General features: G+C 32.0%; 1 protein-coding gene across 1 annotated transcript in view; it reads left to right on the top strand.

Moving 5' to 3' along the window:
* LOC106457343 (acyloxyacyl hydrolase-like) overlaps positions 1-15,448 on the top strand; it is a gene marked incomplete at its 5' end in the record, with an annotated part of 100,761 nt that extends 85,313 nt beyond the window's left edge. The window contains 17 exons of the mRNA XM_022383526.1: positions 5,391-5,541; positions 5,859-5,958; positions 6,268-6,333; positions 6,951-7,021; positions 7,683-7,743; positions 9,024-9,094; positions 9,440-9,488; positions 9,664-9,807; positions 10,110-10,179; positions 12,847-12,960; positions 13,199-13,235; positions 13,622-13,696; positions 13,916-13,991; positions 14,436-14,651; positions 14,768-14,864; positions 15,082-15,158; positions 15,297-15,448. Of these exons, the coding sequence (XP_022239234.1) occupies positions 5,391-5,541; positions 5,859-5,958; positions 6,268-6,333; positions 6,951-7,021; positions 7,683-7,743; positions 9,024-9,094; positions 9,440-9,488; positions 9,664-9,807; positions 10,110-10,179; positions 12,847-12,960; positions 13,199-13,235; positions 13,622-13,696; positions 13,916-13,991; positions 14,436-14,651; positions 14,768-14,864; positions 15,082-15,158; positions 15,297-15,425 (1,604 nt within the window). The remainder of the gene's footprint in view (positions 1-5,390; positions 5,542-5,858; positions 5,959-6,267; positions 6,334-6,950; positions 7,022-7,682; positions 7,744-9,023; positions 9,095-9,439; positions 9,489-9,663; positions 9,808-10,109; positions 10,180-12,846; positions 12,961-13,198; positions 13,236-13,621; positions 13,697-13,915; positions 13,992-14,435; positions 14,652-14,767; positions 14,865-15,081; positions 15,159-15,296) is intronic.
* Between the last annotated feature and the right edge of the window lie 1,329 nt (positions 15,449-16,777).

The following is a 16,777-nucleotide window of genomic DNA, read 5'->3' as shown; positions in this document are numbered from 1 at the left end:
TTTGTTTTAATATATGTAAGTTGTTCGGGTTTTTTTCATCTAAAAAAAGTGACATTAATTTTTGACGACCTAATATTTTATTCTATTTATATTTATTCTATTAAATTTTTGTGAACTAACTTACTAATACAATCAGAATTTAGATTAATTTGAAATAACCATAGTATATTTCTAATTTTTTTACTGTTTTAAGAAAGACATATTAGCAAAACATTGTGAGCGTCACGCATACGTAATAGTTTAGATTAGGAAAAGAAATGCATTTCAATTACGTACAATACGAGTACATTCCCTAAAGGCGCACATGTGTTACGTATGATTGGTTCATAATATAAATGTATATATATTACTGTTGGGGGTTTAATAATCGGACACAGAAACCTCGCTTATTTGAGTGGCTAAAAAAACTAAAACGAAACATGTGTTGATCTTTGTATAGTACAGTTCTTGAATATCGAACATTCTTAAATATATATATTAGCTATTACTATTATTTATCGTTTTGGGTTCCTAGCGTTTTGTTGTTCACATTTATTCAACTGGTCAAAATGATACTTTTTCCTAAACAGGAAAGTTTAATCTCCTTGTTTTATACAAGCAGTATTCTTAAATCAAATCCGTCTTATTCGTTTGCTCTCCATACTCTATTTAATTTAAGAGGACAGTGGTTTCCCACTGTCTACTTTAACAGTGCCATTGAACAGAAATCCATATTAGTCGAGTCTAGCGACTTGAACTTTTGTATCAAATATCCATTTCATTCTCCAGCTGCTTAAGGTGTGTGACGATAGAATGGATATATCTAGAAGTATTTTATATACAAGTAACTTGTGTCGCTTTTCCAGACGAGTATCGTTCTCGATTATGTTGTATATTTATTTACCTGGATGGCTATTGCCACTGACCTATATGTTTGTGGATTCTCATATATTGCAAAACGCCGCACTTTGCTTACCACAGCTGAGATAGAACTTGTTGCAGGTCTCTTTCTCTATGATGCTGAACCCCAAGTTGATCCACATTCCTTATTTTTCCAGTGTTATTAAATACAAGGTTTATGGCGTAGGGTCTTGGAAATTCTAAATTTTCGGTCTGAAAACATCTTTGTGATCTGAACGTATGAACCAATTTCATTGGAAAGGGCTGTTACATATCCTTCATAAAAGCCATCAATTTGCGGTAGCAGTGCACTTCCTAGGACACGCCCAACAATGCTAAAATTCCAATTAATAACTTATATTCTGATTCATTTCTTTTCACCGTGACTTATATCGGCTGTGATTTTCAGATGACTTACTGATTTGCATATTCGAAATTTTTTCAATATATCTTACTGAACCCTCTGTGTTTTAAGGCTGTATGGGCTTATAGGGAAACTGAGAAGCCCACAAGGTCAAATAATTTGTCTGAGTTGTGAGTAGTAATACAATACATTTGAAGAAATATTTCACAATTATACATTAATACATTTAATTATTTTCTCAATTTAGTCAATAAGTTTATGTGAAATTATTGCAAATATTATGAAGGATAGCTTGTGTATTGTACTGAATACGATATATTCTTACAATACACTTCTTCAGTATAAAAGCTGAAACATCGTCTACTTTTTTTGAAATAGGCAGTTGGATTTTATTATAGTTTTCAAACTTACTATGTCTACTCTGCCTAAAGTTCCACTGAAACAACACCTTCGCTAGCCTGTCCCTAATTTTGAACTCATATACTAGAGGAAAGACAGCTAGTTGACAGCCCCAATTGCCAAGTATTTGGATATTCTTGCCTGACCGAATAATGGGATTTGACCGTCGCCCTTATAACGCACCACGTTCCAAAAGTGCGAAAAGTGCGTCATACGCCATAAAATTTCAAATGCGATTTGGTCTACTATAGTGTAGTGTGATTCGCTGTTTCTGGTAACTACATGTTCGAAATCAAAACAGTCACTTAATAGTGTTAGACTGGCGTAATAATAAAATTGAAGGAACTCACCAAGAATTTTGATAAGTTTTAGTAAACCTAACAAAGAGCGTGACTTAAAGCTTAAAGAGGCCTTGGAAGAAAACTGACTAGAACGTGACCTGAAATGTAGAAGTGTGTTGCAAGTAATCGATCAGAAGTTTCGAAACGGTACAGAATCTTTAAGAAACAAAGCTAAGGATTCAACCAGAAGTTTCTGGAAAAAATTGAACAAAAGTTAAATAAATATTTTAGGGACATTATAGAAATATATAAAACGTTATCAGTACGATTCGGAGTAAGTTTGTTTGCATATGATATCATGTTGAAATTATTGACACTAGGCGATGAATTTGATAAATGTTCACATTACCAGACATAAATGTGACTAGTAAACAATCTACAGAAGACTTGACTTTAGCCACGTTAAAACAAGATATTATACATAGGTGTTATAAGTGTATTTTCTTCAATTCCATTGACTTATATAGACATATATATCAACATCTTTCACAGCTGCAAACAGTTTTGAACTGTGTCATTTACCAAACCACATAAACCTTTAGGGTTCAAAAAACAGATTTGATGGCAAATTTTGTTGAAAGTATTTGTGACACAGTTCATTATTATTTTCAAGTTAGGGAATGAATGAATGAACAAGAAGGTCATCTCGCTGCCTGGCTGAAAGGAAAACGTTAATCAAATGACCAAAGGTAAACTGCTAGAAATCATTACAAGGCCTCGGTTTAGGACGACTTATCTAAGAGTTATCAGACGCGAAAGTCTAAAGTAGTAAGAAGAGGAAAACAAACATTAATAGAGTTCGATAAAAAAAACTTGAATGCTCATGCTACATTAATAGAGTTCGATAAAAAAAAAACTTGAATGCTTCTGCTACATTAATAGAGTTTGATAAAAAAAACTTGTATGCTCTTGCTACATTAATAGAGTTTGATAAAAAAAAAACTGAATGCTTCTGCTACATTAATAGAGTTTGATAAAAACTTGAATGCTCATGCTACATTAATAGAGTTTGATAAAAAAAAACTTGAATGCTCATGCTACATTAGTAGAGTTTGATAAAAAACTTGAATGCTCATGCTACGTTAATAGAGTTTGATAAGAAAAACTTGAATACTCCTGCTAGATTAATAGAGTTCGATAAAAAAAAAACTTGAATGCTCTTGCTAAGCTTTCTTTCTCGAAATTTCATGAATTTGGCATGAAACCATTTCCTTATACACGTTCAAATTGATTCAAAGAAGAAGCATATTTTGGAAGGCAGTTCACAAGTTAGGTGTTAAAATCTTAGTAATACTGAAGTTATATTCCATTATTTGTATATAAGAGACGAAGATAGAAAACATTAAAAAGGAATAACATCAATAACTCGTATCAAGAGCATTTTAGCTTTACCACCAATTGGCTGTCTTGAGATGTTTTAGAAAATCCTTTACAAAACATGCTTGAAAGGATTCTAATAGGTTATTTTCATTGACTTGAGGATTAATACCCCCTATTAACCGCAACCCGTGTTATTAAAGCTAAAGAAACATCAATACATTGTTCTAACACAGCTTGAAAGTGTCTTTTTTAATTTTGACTAAAATTTCACAAGTTTACTGACTGTAGATTTTTTGTGAGAAATAATCAATGTTAATCCATTTATACAATCCTTTTACTCGTTAGCGACGAGTTTCATTAATTTTGGAATTTTCAACCTGAATGGCACACGTAGGCAAAACGACAAGTACAAAGGTTAGCCGTTCTCAATTTGAATTAGTTACCAGAAGGAAAGGTAAGCAGCCATCAGCAACCACCGCAAAAAGGATTTTATCAGGATCTTTGAAACAAATAACGGGATTGACTGCCACTTTTATAACGCGCATAAAGCTGAAAGTGCAGAGAATCTTGAGCAGCATCATGTATAGCGTCCTGAAACCTTTCATCCGTATCCCTGTCCCTCGGTGGGACAGCGGTATGTCTAGACTTACAACACTAAAATCCGAGGTTTGATTCCTCACGGTGGACACAGCAGATATCTTAATGTGGCTTTGCTCTAAAATAAACAAACAAAGAATCCATATCCCGACATGCTAAACACTAGGATATGCCTGCCCCTCTTTGGTCTACCATGTTTTGAATAATCCCTTTCTGTAAAACACTGCTGTGTTAATAATGCTTACTCTGAATTCTACTGAAAACGTTTTGTAACGAATAATTGATTATATATATTTGTATATGTATTACGAAATACTAATAACTATGCGTAAGTTTGAGATTAAATAAAATATGTTTTTTTTTCACTAGGAATAATGTTATTCTATTTGTAATGTGATATTTATTGTTTGTCATTTTAATTTTCTTCCTCTATAATCACAACAACTCAATTCTCTTTCTTGAGTAAAAGGTTTCGTAACTATTCGAAAATATGCTTTTATAATATATTAGAGCTTAAAAATTATTCATGATATTATTTATCATTGAGCTAACTACTGTAGGATGCAGGATAATTTAATCATTCTACTTACAAATAGGCGTATAGAAACACTACTGATTAAAGAAATGATAATTTAAATACACAAACAAAATGATTCGGAAATGAATTTTCAGTGGATATTAATCCCTCTTCTATTTCATACCTTCCACCCTTCTACATAAGTTTAACCGCTGAATCTAATGTAATGTGAATAGTATGGCAAATTATTGGTTGGAAATTTCAGTTTGAATCATTAAAGAATGATAAAACAATACAATAATTTTACAAAGTAAAATGAAGTTCTGTCAATATATATTTATAATATTTTGTAAATATAATTTTATTATCACATTGGCTATTTTTTAGTTCCGCAGAAACATTTAGCGGGTTATATAAAGGTTGTCAGTTGCTATTGATTGGCTGTAGGTCCTCTCAATTTCGTTGGTTGTTTTTGCTATAGGTTCGTTTATCTTGTGTTAGGAAGTTTATGAATGATTAAAGTATAAGTTTGTTTTTGGAAGTGTGAAAAATGAGTTTTAAACTTAAGTTTTGGTTGACAGTGTTCATAATTGTTATAGTTTCTCAAATTTGTTTTTCTAAAGGAGTAAACGGTGGCTATCCTTGTGCGGGTAAGTTATAATAACTTAAGCATATTGGTAGTGTAATGATAAAATATTGTTCAATAACCATAACGTATATATTAGGAGATGCAAATGTCACTTTCAAGAAAGAGTCTCATGAGTTTTACGTTAGCTTAATATCGATGTTACAATTAACCCTTTTAATTGGAGATAAAAAAAGTTTACTTATTTTTATAGTGAAACGATAGTTATTTTAATAATTAACTCTTCTTCACCAGCATTACCGCGAACTGAACTTTTCTAAGTAGAGTCTTTATATATGTTTAGTCTTGAAAGTGCATAAAGTCTTATGATTCTATTTTTTTTTATAGCATGTACCGTACTTGTTGGAATTGCTGAACAGTTAGCTGCAATACACAATAAACCTCATACTTTGGTTAAAGTTTGTGACTACCTACCAGGATCTTATTTTTATCTTTGTAAGATTCTTTTCAACTTCTGGGGAGATTCTATTATTGAAAAGTAGGTTCTGTTTGTTAAATATTCCATTCCTAACTTTAGTCACTTATCATTAGTTATTATTCCAAGATGAAGATTAAAAACTACAATCGGTATTTGAAAGGACCTCTTGAATAACTTTTAGATAATTTGTGTATAATATCGGTAATTCCTGAAATATTAATCTAAAATGAATATAAATTAATCTTTGTTCTTAAACTTAACATGCGGCACCATCTAGTATCGCTTGCTGTCAATAATACTTGTTAAAATAATGTATTTTTAACACTGAATCAAATGTGGAGACTTAATTTTATCCTTTGCGGAAACACTTGTTTTAGACTGAGTAAACAACAGACTCCTGATGTGGTGTGTTACAGTCTTGGTATATGTCGTGTTGACGATGGACAGAACTATTGTCATCTTTTTCCAGAGCCAAAGGCAAGTTTTAATCCAGTATAATGGTGTTTATATTATCTGAAACCGTTGTTTTGTATCTTAAAAATGCATTAACAGATTATTGTGCTTAATTCGAATGTGGTTAATAAAATGCCATACACAGGTAAAAATTAAGTTCATAAGGTTGTGGAAACTAATTTTATAGCCTGTGTAATGAGACATTTGTGTATTTTGGACTTGACCATAAATGTAAAAATTATATTTGCCTATAGAGTAGAAACCAATAGTGTGTAATCCTAATTTAGCGGGGGTGAATAAATAATATAACATTAAATCAAGTGTATCTTGCAGATTGGAATGGCTAGAGCTACTGAAAAATCCAGACTAAAAACCAAAGTGCAGCCATTTTTTCACTGGGTAAGTGAACCTAATCTCAAGTAGTCATTAGTTGCCTTTCTATTTGTATTCATTCCAATTTCAAATTCTTGCATATTTTTGATGTTATTCACATCGCAAATAATATGAAGACATTTTTATTTCTTATCCGTATTGGAGTTAAGTAACACCTTCTCCGTATAGACTAATATTAAACATCGTGAAATTATATTTCTCCATACGTTGCTGGGAACTGTCCAGTTGAGTAATTTACTCAAGTAACTATTTAATTGTTTTGGTAAAAGTTCAGTAACTGCTAACTATCTGAAAGTTATTTTCCTTGTTATCTTTATCTTAAACATTGCTATACACTTACCCAAATGTAAAACCAAACTCTACTGCACTAACACTCGTTAATGTCTTAATAGGCTTGGGTCTAATTGACTTTTTCAATAAACTTATTTCTCGCTTAATGTATATTGAATACGAAGTTTGTCTTAAGGTATTTAAAGCTTGCATTAACACAACTACATATTAAACATAGACCGAGCTATTTCATGGTGCTTGGTACTATTCAAATGCCCATTGTATTAATTAACTTTACTGGTAAAGTCGTGTCATTGAATGTACTATACAAAGACATTTTCTTTTTCTTTAAGTCTTTGGTGCAATCATTGTCCTCCCCGTGTGATTTGCCTGGAATAAGACGTGTATGTGATTCTTTAAACCTGTGAGTATCCACTGATCATTAATTTTGTGACCATCTAGTGGTATATTATTATACTATGTTACATACAAGTGTAAATTAAATGATAATAATTATTATTATTAATTCACTACCATTCATATTTTTGATTGATCGCTAGATTTCTTTGTTCAAAATGAAATAGTGGTATCTTATTCTTGTTAACAGTAGCCTGTTGAGAGAGGAAATGGCTTGCTTATTAACTTGAATCTAAGTATTGCTCGAAATCATATATAGCGCACATAAATAACCAAGATTACTATCTTCTATTATAAAGTTGTAGGATTTTGACTATGTTTAAAGAATTGGCGCAAGTTTAATATTAATGTAATTCATCAAATTAGTGTTAATCTAATCCGAATTTCATGTCAAATGTGTACTTGAATACAAGTTAAACATTCATAAACACAAACAGTAGCTAGTTTTTTATTGTTAGTGAATATGGCTAAAATAATTGGACAGGCTTTCAATTTATGGATAGTCTGTATAGAACTTTAAGTCTTAACAACTATCGCATCCCAACCCCTGGAGTTTAGTATGACAATGGTTAACCATACCATTTTCTCTATTGACAAGTTTAAGTTAATTCTATTTCTGTTCTCTCGCATCGTAAAATATCTTAACGTTCCATTTTCTTTTTTTACAGCTTTAAAAAGAACCTTAATCCTTCTGTTGACCTTGATAAAGACAAGCACAGCACAATTCAGGTTGGTAAATGTTATATAATTCATATAGTGTTTAAATCTTTTTGAACACTTAAATGAATATTAACATCAAAATATTGCTCGAAGCCTTAAGTACAACGAAACGCTGCATATATTAAAGATCACCAAGACATGGGCTATAATGTGTGATACAAGATTTACCCTTGGTTTAGGAGGAGACTGTAGGATCTATATAGCGGTGTGAATACACCGTCTACCAGTCTTGACTTCCGTTCCCTATTTTTGCATGTTAAAGAAACCTAAAAAAAGTTGGAGCAAGATGTGGGTGCTCAAGCCTACTATGTCCCACATCTGTCACCCTTCACTGCCTGTAGGCAGTTGTGGCAGGTGACTGTTCTCCAAAGAAATGTTAAGTGAAAGAAACTAAACTTCTTACAAATTCGGGTTAAATAAAGGGAGCTTGCCTCTTGACGTCTACATTCCAGACCCCATTTTGTAGTAAAAGCTAAAATTTAACAAGCTAATTAAATTAATATTTTCATTGCTACGAGGGTCTTACTTCTGCAGTCGCCTCAAACTCTGGAAAAATCTTATCCTACATTATAGCCTGTACCCTGTGCAGAGTTTTTGTTGTCTTTAGCCACAGCATAGCGACTCGTATTTTTTATAAACTTTTAGCTCGTAGCTCCGTCATCTCTTGACCGATTTGAGATCTAATTAGTATTGGACTCGGGAGGTTGAACCCTTTCTAGTGATGTATTTGACCACGCCCAAGGTCTCTTAGATTAACTTGCTCTAATCCTGCCTAAACTAACTTTAAATGCCGCGGCTATTGAAGATTCCTCTTGTCAAGACTTTTTTTATGTCATTCAAAATTTATAATACATTATAGCTTTTTCCTTTTTAGTGTTCCTTACTCTTTACGTGATCTAAGTGTACTATATTGCAGCTAATCTCTGCATTGATAGAATTGACTGTAATGAATGGCACATAAAACTTGATGATAAAAATAACTGGAAATGGCAATTAAGTCTAATCAAAGATATAGTAAAAATTGTTTTCTTACAGGTATGAGTAACTTTTATTAAATTTTAAAGTTTATTGTTTAACTTGGGTAATAAATGTCTTCCCCTTTTAATGTACTTTCGAATGTAAATGTGACTTTCTTAAATACAGATTTAACAGCTTCCAATCTAACTTATTACATACTGTATTGAAGGCTAATACTACTACAACTTGGTCTATCAAAACAGCTGTGCTTTTCTAAAATGTTTCAATGTGAAATTAATAGTTATTTGTACAATAGTCTCGGATATTTATAGGTTTTACGAGGAAGTGTCTGGAGAGGCATGGACTGCAATGATTTCGATGATGCTGTTTATCCAGGACGAAAGTGAGTATTTTAAAATTATTTCGAACACTTGTACACTTCTGTCAAACTATTGTATTGCTACTTCGTAATCTACCTTGTTAAAAACAACAAAATGGTGCTATCTCGTATTAAGTCCTTAAACCCTTGGAGGTATGTTAACTTTCCAGTTTTTTGTCTTAAGCTCAAAATTAATGTTAATATCTTCGATCTTCTAACTGATCACGATGAGGAATATTGCATATTTAATAAAACCGGTTAACTTAATCTTTTATTCCATACACCCCCCCCCCCAACACCTTAAGTAAAAGGATAAACCTTGCAAGTACAAGGAAGGCTTATTGTGAGTGAGCGCATTGTTTCTTTCAGGCCACTAAAGGAAGATATCGAGACGGATTCCAACTGTAATGGTATTTATGTAAGTATAATTCTAAGATTCATAAATCTTTTCTTCGATACCATGTTTTCTGCTTATAGAAATCTTGTAAATAACCCATCTTGTAATTAAAAACAAATGTTTGGTATAACTACCTTTATTTATGGGGCGTTAGAAACAATTGACTTTATGTACCTAATTGTCTCCTATCGTAAAGGGTATTGATACTGACAGTGGCTATCCTTACGAGACTTCTCTCTGTGAAGGCACAGACCAGAGAGGAATAATCTACATTGGAGATTCAGTAGGTGCACACTTCCATATTCCTTCTGAGTGGATTACACCAGCAGAAATAACTCCGGTACTAAAAATATTTGTGAACATAGATTAAAAGAACTTTAGCGTTTAAACACTCGCTATGTACGTATATAAATACGATATAATCAAGCTTATCGTTTGTATTGTTTCAAATTTCTTTTCCTTGACATTTAATAAGTGACTTGATCAAAGGAAACTAAGTATTGCTACATGTATACTAAATGTGTAAGATGTTAGTTTAAGTTATGCCTAATGAGAGCAAGTTTATTTCATACTTTAAATTCCATGTAAATTATTTACAACAGCAAATGAAGGGAAGTTGACTTGTAATGTATTTATTTCCAGGGTATTTTTGAACACATCAGTTTTATCTTGGCCAATGAATTTGACTGGCCTCATCTTTCGTTTGCTACAGGTAAGTTTCGAACTAGCAATCACTCAACTACTTCTAGTACTAACATTTAAATGTAGAAGATGCAATTCGTGCAGTACAATATCGTAAGGACATTCTTTTTGGTAATTAATTCATTTCAACCTCTCAAAACTTAACTCCTACATGTGATTTTTCATCTAGTAGAACGCATAGAACTGTTAATTACAGTATTTAATGAAAATGGTACCAGATTTTACTACGCACTTTATATCATGCCTCCAATCAGTAGCACAAATAGTTTGTTAGTATATGAACAGATAAAGCTTGTCTTCAGTCCTGAAGTATTACGATTAATATAGCTTCCTTTGCTCAAAAGGTAACTAAAGGATTTACAACAATATCTAAAGCGAAAACTAATAATAGGTGTGATTGTATTCTTCACTTAATACAGAAGATGATCATTTTATAATAAATACATTTAGCGGCGGTTTCTTCGTATATACGGATGTGGGTGCGGTAAGTTTCCTTACCATTTTCAGCTTCCAAAACTAAGTCTTCAAGACCACCGCTAGAATTCAAGAGGCTGTACGTAAGTGTTCTGGGGAAGTGGATGTATCTACGTTACTTAAATTTGCACCTATATACAACATTATTCTTAACAAACTTCCCCATTATTTTCTTTGTCGCAAAAAGGTAACGCGATACATTTGTCACGTCACTGTCCCAAAATAATTTAATTACGGATTCAATTTTTGCATAGAGATCAATCTACTCTGAGTGATTTGTTTTTTGTCAACTAAAATCAATCTAGTAACAAAATCTGCTTGTTCTTGCATTTCTACTTGTATTATCAGTTGGGTATCTTCGATTTTAACGACATTTCTTGCCGCAACTCCAGGATCATCTGTCATGCTATTCCGCAAGTCATTTTTCTAACATAATCATCTTTACACTAATGGTGACTGTCATGAAAGCATAACAATATCCTGTATAAGCTACAAAAAATATTCGTTTAGAGCCTCGCAAAAACACTTTTGATATCCTGTATAAGCTACAAAAAATATTCGTTTAGAGCCTCGCAAAAACACTTTTGTAGTATTTAGTATTTCTCAAGCTTAACATCAACGTTTCCCAGATAATGAAGAAATATGCGCTGAATCTATCAGACCACACTTTCTGTAAGACTTGTGCTTGTGGGATAAAAAATATTAAACTTTTAGTCTTGGTCTAGAATCGTAAATTACGTCTTGTGAATTGTTTCCATTTTTCCTTTTGGTGCTGATACTGTCACATTAGCACTATTGGTCAGTTTCCCCTCTGTGCGTGGCATTTCTACAGAACTTTGACCAATCAAATCTTATTTTTTAGTTTAAGTTCAAAAGCTACTTTTACATGAACACAAGTTCCGTTAAATTTACCATAGGGCTTTGCTACAGCACTAAAATATTTAACATCCTTCTAATGAATTGGAAACCCAAACTCACTTTTTAAGAGTTTCAGGTCAAATACTAATCATTATATCAAAACGAGAGAACGCTGCTTACTATGATAGGATTCGAGAAATAGCATTAGTTGCCTATATTAGACTATTGTACATGCTGGGTCAAGACAGTTTCATAGACTTTAATTCTTTAGCTATTGGTTTTGTGTGAATATACTTTCAATCATTATTGATATGATGTAACGAAATGTAATTTACAAGAATAACATCAGCTAAATTGTAATTCCTGCAGTGTAAATAGCATTTGGGTAAATTTGCTATAACCCAGCTTCGACAACCATGATATGTCCATTCATATCTTCAGTGCTATCGTAACCATGATCTCAATATTGGCATCGAAATGAGTCTTGCAACATTTAATGCCTCGCCTATATCTCTGGTACACGACTTTTCTGTAACATTGTGCATCATCCGTATTCTTTTGCATTTCTGGGGCACATAGCAAGTTGCTTAATATTACTAATATTGGCAGACTCTACTAGTACTAAAAAAAAAAAACATTTCATTTCTAAAATTACTCAATTTCTTCTAAATTGATTTTGCACCCAGTGGCACAGCGAAGTCTCTGGATTTACGACGCTAGAACTCTGGCTTCGATACCTTTGGTGGGCAGAGAACAAATAGCCCATCGTGTAGCTTTGTGCTTAACTTCATGCAACTAACTAACCTAAATTGGTTTACCATACATGTATTAATAAAATTCGATAGTTTTAGATTCTGCGTCCAAGAAGCAAACAGTTCCGTATTACTTAATCTCGAATGGAGATATTTATTTAAATCTTTGCTTTAGTCATTTTTTTTCAACAAAACTTACTCGCTTGCGCATAGTGTGTAAAGGTAGGGGCCCCATATGTTTTAATAATTATAAAGTTCTAACATAATGAATAATAACTGCAGGTTTATTATAAATATTAATTCTTCAAATTAACAATTTACAAATTAACAATTTACTGAAGTTAAGTATCTTATGAACTATTATACTTAACATGGAGGTTAAATATTCATCAAGCATTCTTCGTATAATTTATTTCTTAAATATAAAAAATAAGTTTCTAGATAAGGTAAAATTGATTTATTGTATCCTACTTTATTACTGAAATTAAATTCGATTTTGTATGTATATACTACAGATTATTGGAATAGTACATAATGAAATCGTACCTAGTTTATTTTAATTGTTGTTCATACAATAACTTAATTTTCGAAAGGTTACATGGACTCGAACTGGCCACAAGCCAGATCTAAAGTGGATTCTTTGTACTGGAGATTGCACACAAGAAACAGATGCAATCACAGAGATTATCAAAACCTCAGTTTCAATGGTAAGTTTGGTACAACATGAAACTAGAGAATTAACGTTACTCTGTTCAACTTTTTCTTTGTACTAATAGACTTTACAAAACGGGAATTTGCAGATGACTACTTTAAACTTGGTAGTTTTATTACTATTCTATATTGTATTATCATTAAAGAATAATAGACTAAGAATTCATACATGTCGTAACAGTTATATTAATTAGTTCTTTTGTTATTGTCCACAATTTTCCCTCCTATTTTTAGGAGCTAATTCATCAACTATTCTGCACTGCATCAAAAGGTAAGTTTTAACTTAAAATATATTCAAACACATGCTTAACTCGTATTTTCTAATTAGTAATAAAACATTCTAAACCTTCAACACTTTCGAAATTAAATGCGTTTTTGTTACTTCATCTTTTATGGAGCTAGAATATAAGCTTATAACAAAGCTTAAGTTAATGTTTATGTATTGACAAATTAATCTATTTTAAAGCTTCGTATTACCGAAAGAGAAATTTAGGTTAATTATTTAAAATATTCTAAGCTATGTCCTATTACATAGAAATAGTTTCGAACTTTAATCTCCATTATATAATTACAATACTAGTTCTTTGGGGTGAATTCTGGAAATCTCAAGTTCGTTGTCTCTAGTTTCTTAAGTTGTATTGTCTTGTATTTCTTTAGTATATCTCGCTCACGAACTACTGACTATCCAGCTATTGTCTTTTATGCATCAATGGGAAATGATGTTTGTTTGAGGTAAGCATAATTTCACTTACTTAACCATTAAAATTGAAGACAAATTTGCAAAATATTTAATTTCCCAAACCACAATTAAGTATTGTGCACACCACTACTAAAACCTACGTCTTATTCTGACTTAACTTCAACATTCGAGTTTATACAAGATAAATGTTTTGTCAGTTTTAATAGCTTACGGCTGTTATGTAAGGCCTATGTACAATAAATTTTTTCTAGTTATATGGAGTCTCCAGCTGATTGGATTACTAAAGAAAAGTTCAAACAGAATGTGGTGAGAACCCTTGAGGAATTGGTAAGAATTGAAATTAGGAAACTTGTTTCATAAATGGTAACAGTCTAAAGTAGTATTTCTTCTATCAATACTATCATTATATTATCTTAGGCCTACTAGAGAAAATACAGGGTTTTAATGGTTAAGTGGTTCTATTAAACTTATCTAACCTTAAGTAGCTACACACACGCATATCCAATAATATAAATGTTAGTATCTATTAATAGTTACAGCTTGGTTAGCAGGGAAAGGAACCGAAACCGAATTAAATATTTCTATGGGGATAAGTGGTGTTAATGTATACTGATTTATAGCTTAACTGTAAAAATGTAGGTAATAAGAATTTTATCATATTTAGATAAATTTCACATCTCAGGTGTGTTAGGCTCCTGAAACTTTAAGAAAATTGCACTGAAATTAAAATAACGTCGTGTATTACGTAAACACTTCTTAACTACTTTACAGGATGAAATCCTTCCAAAGGATAGCCATGTGATCCTTGTCGGTCTAGTGAATGGAAGTTTCATTTATCCATCAATGGCCCATCGTATTCATCCCATAGGCCAACTACGTGGTGATGTCGCGTATTCGGATATCTACAAATGGCTCAATTGCATGCAGATTGGGCCGTGTTTTGGATGGATGAATGACAATAGTACATGGAGAAATGCTACTACAAAAGTTGAGTTTTCTTCATTATGTTGACATTAAACTTTTACAGTTCTTGTTAAGCTTGTGAACTTCCCATTTACTGTGATGGTGTATTTTAAATATTTCCTTAATTTATTTTCTTTTAGAAAGCTCAGGAACTAACGAATGTGCTGCAAGATTTATCTTTAACTTATTCTGCACAATCCTTTAAATTGTATTTCCTGGAAAACCCTATTTCAAAAGGTATTGTCTTTTTTGTTTATTTCAGAAATTGCATTTGTTAAAAACTTCAAATGCGTATCTAACAGTAGTTGATTCAAGCACCTTTTTTCGTTAACCATTTACATGAAAAATGGTAATCTGTTTGCTACCTAAACGTTAGTTCAGTCTGTTTTACATGACTATGTATATAATATATAACAATATATTAAGAACACCACTAATTCAAATTATCTGCTAGTTATTAAAACGTGGGAAGAGAATGGTGGTGAAAAGTGGCAGCTATTAGAACCAGTGGATAGTCTTCATCCAGCACAGGTACAATAACTTTAATTTCAATTGGTCTTGAGTTAATTTTTTTTTTTCAAATATTGCATAATTTCTATGGTTTAAAGAAGTTTAACATGACTCTTAATGTGACCATTCCAATTAAACTTTATTTTATACTAACCACAGGAAGCTCAGCCTCTATTAACGAACATATTATGGGAAGAGCTGGAAAGTAGATATCCTGAGGTCCTGGGTAAAGAGAACTTGAATAATGCTAAAATAGAACAACTATTTGGAGAACAGAATGGACATTGATTTGTTCTTCTTTTGTTATATTTTATTTATAATTTTAATTGTTTTGATGTTAGATTCAGATACGTTTTACTGAATATTTTCGAGTGTTCAGTTTGTTTTGTAAATATATAAAACGTTATCCGTTATAATTAAAACTTATTTCATTCAGTGTTTTTTGCTTACTGAACCTTAAACCACTTCCGTAAATTAAAAGCCCATTAATTATTTAGCTTCTCATACAATTAAAGTTTCATTTGAGAAAGCCTGTTTTCCTTTCGCAAATTAACATTTTATAAATTAACCGAAGAAACTCGGGTTTCCGTAAAAATGAAGTTAAATAAAATGCTTTACATATTTCTTGTTTGTGTATTTGAACACGAAAGTTGCGTTCTTACTCCCTCAAATACTTTCTTCAGCGTCACTCTAAGATAAGTTTCTACATTAAAATATCAACAATAAATGCAACGCTTTCTTAAATTTCATGAAAATATTTCTCGTAGAATTTCAAAAATTAATGAGAAAGTCATTCTAAATTTTAGGTGTGTAGGTTAGTGACATTTAGTGTTAACTACAACTCGGAGTTCAGTGTAAAACCTAAAACTTCATATAAATTAACGCTAATTTCATTTGAATCAGAAACTTTTGGCTGCTTTCTAACCAGAGGGCGCCAACACTTTTGTGTCTCTTGCATAGTGCTATTATTTAAAGTTTAGTAATCTATTAAATTGGATTACTCCGAAAGTACTTAAAGTGCATTGAAAGGGACTAAGCTGTCTCTGCTTCACATGGGAAGTAAAATCTCTACATTACTGGCTTCCTCGCTGGCAAAACATAGATTCAGAATTTCCAATAATAAAATGTTACTTTATTGTAAAATAGATAAGTAGTATTCTAAAGTTAATTTAAGAAAAGGTATAACAATGAAAGCTGAAACTATTCAAATACAGCTTTCGGTAGACAGTGGGAAAGCTAGTAACGTAGAGATTAATTCTGTATGTAAAGTCGAGACGGCTTAGTCTGCTATGTGGTCATTAGCCGATCAAGTGATGTCTACTTTCATCCATCTTATTTGATTATTTTTTAAAGTTCATTAGATATCCCTACATACTTTCTCTTTTAATTTAGTGAATTTTTCGAAATATTTGTCTGCATATGATCAGAATAGTGCCCTGGGAACGGTTCATAGGACTGGAATATTACTTTCTGGTAGAAACCATTTAACCATACGTTATTCCTTTTAAATGTTTCACCTGCACATGTTTCCTGTCAGGGTGAACAACACGTTTACTGTATAACCTCCAATGTAATTTCCGGAGATCATTTACTGACCTCAAAAACAATTGTCTTAGTAGTGGAACTAGTGCGTGTGTAAC

Source organism: Limulus polyphemus, unplaced genomic scaffold (assembly GCF_000517525.1).
Source record: "Limulus polyphemus unplaced genomic scaffold, Limulus_polyphemus-2.1.2 Scaffold16, whole genome shotgun sequence".
NCBI classification, from domain to species: Eukaryota; Metazoa; Arthropoda; class Merostomata; order Xiphosura; family Limulidae; genus Limulus; species Limulus polyphemus.
This window is presented reverse-complemented; position numbering and strand designations above follow the sequence as displayed.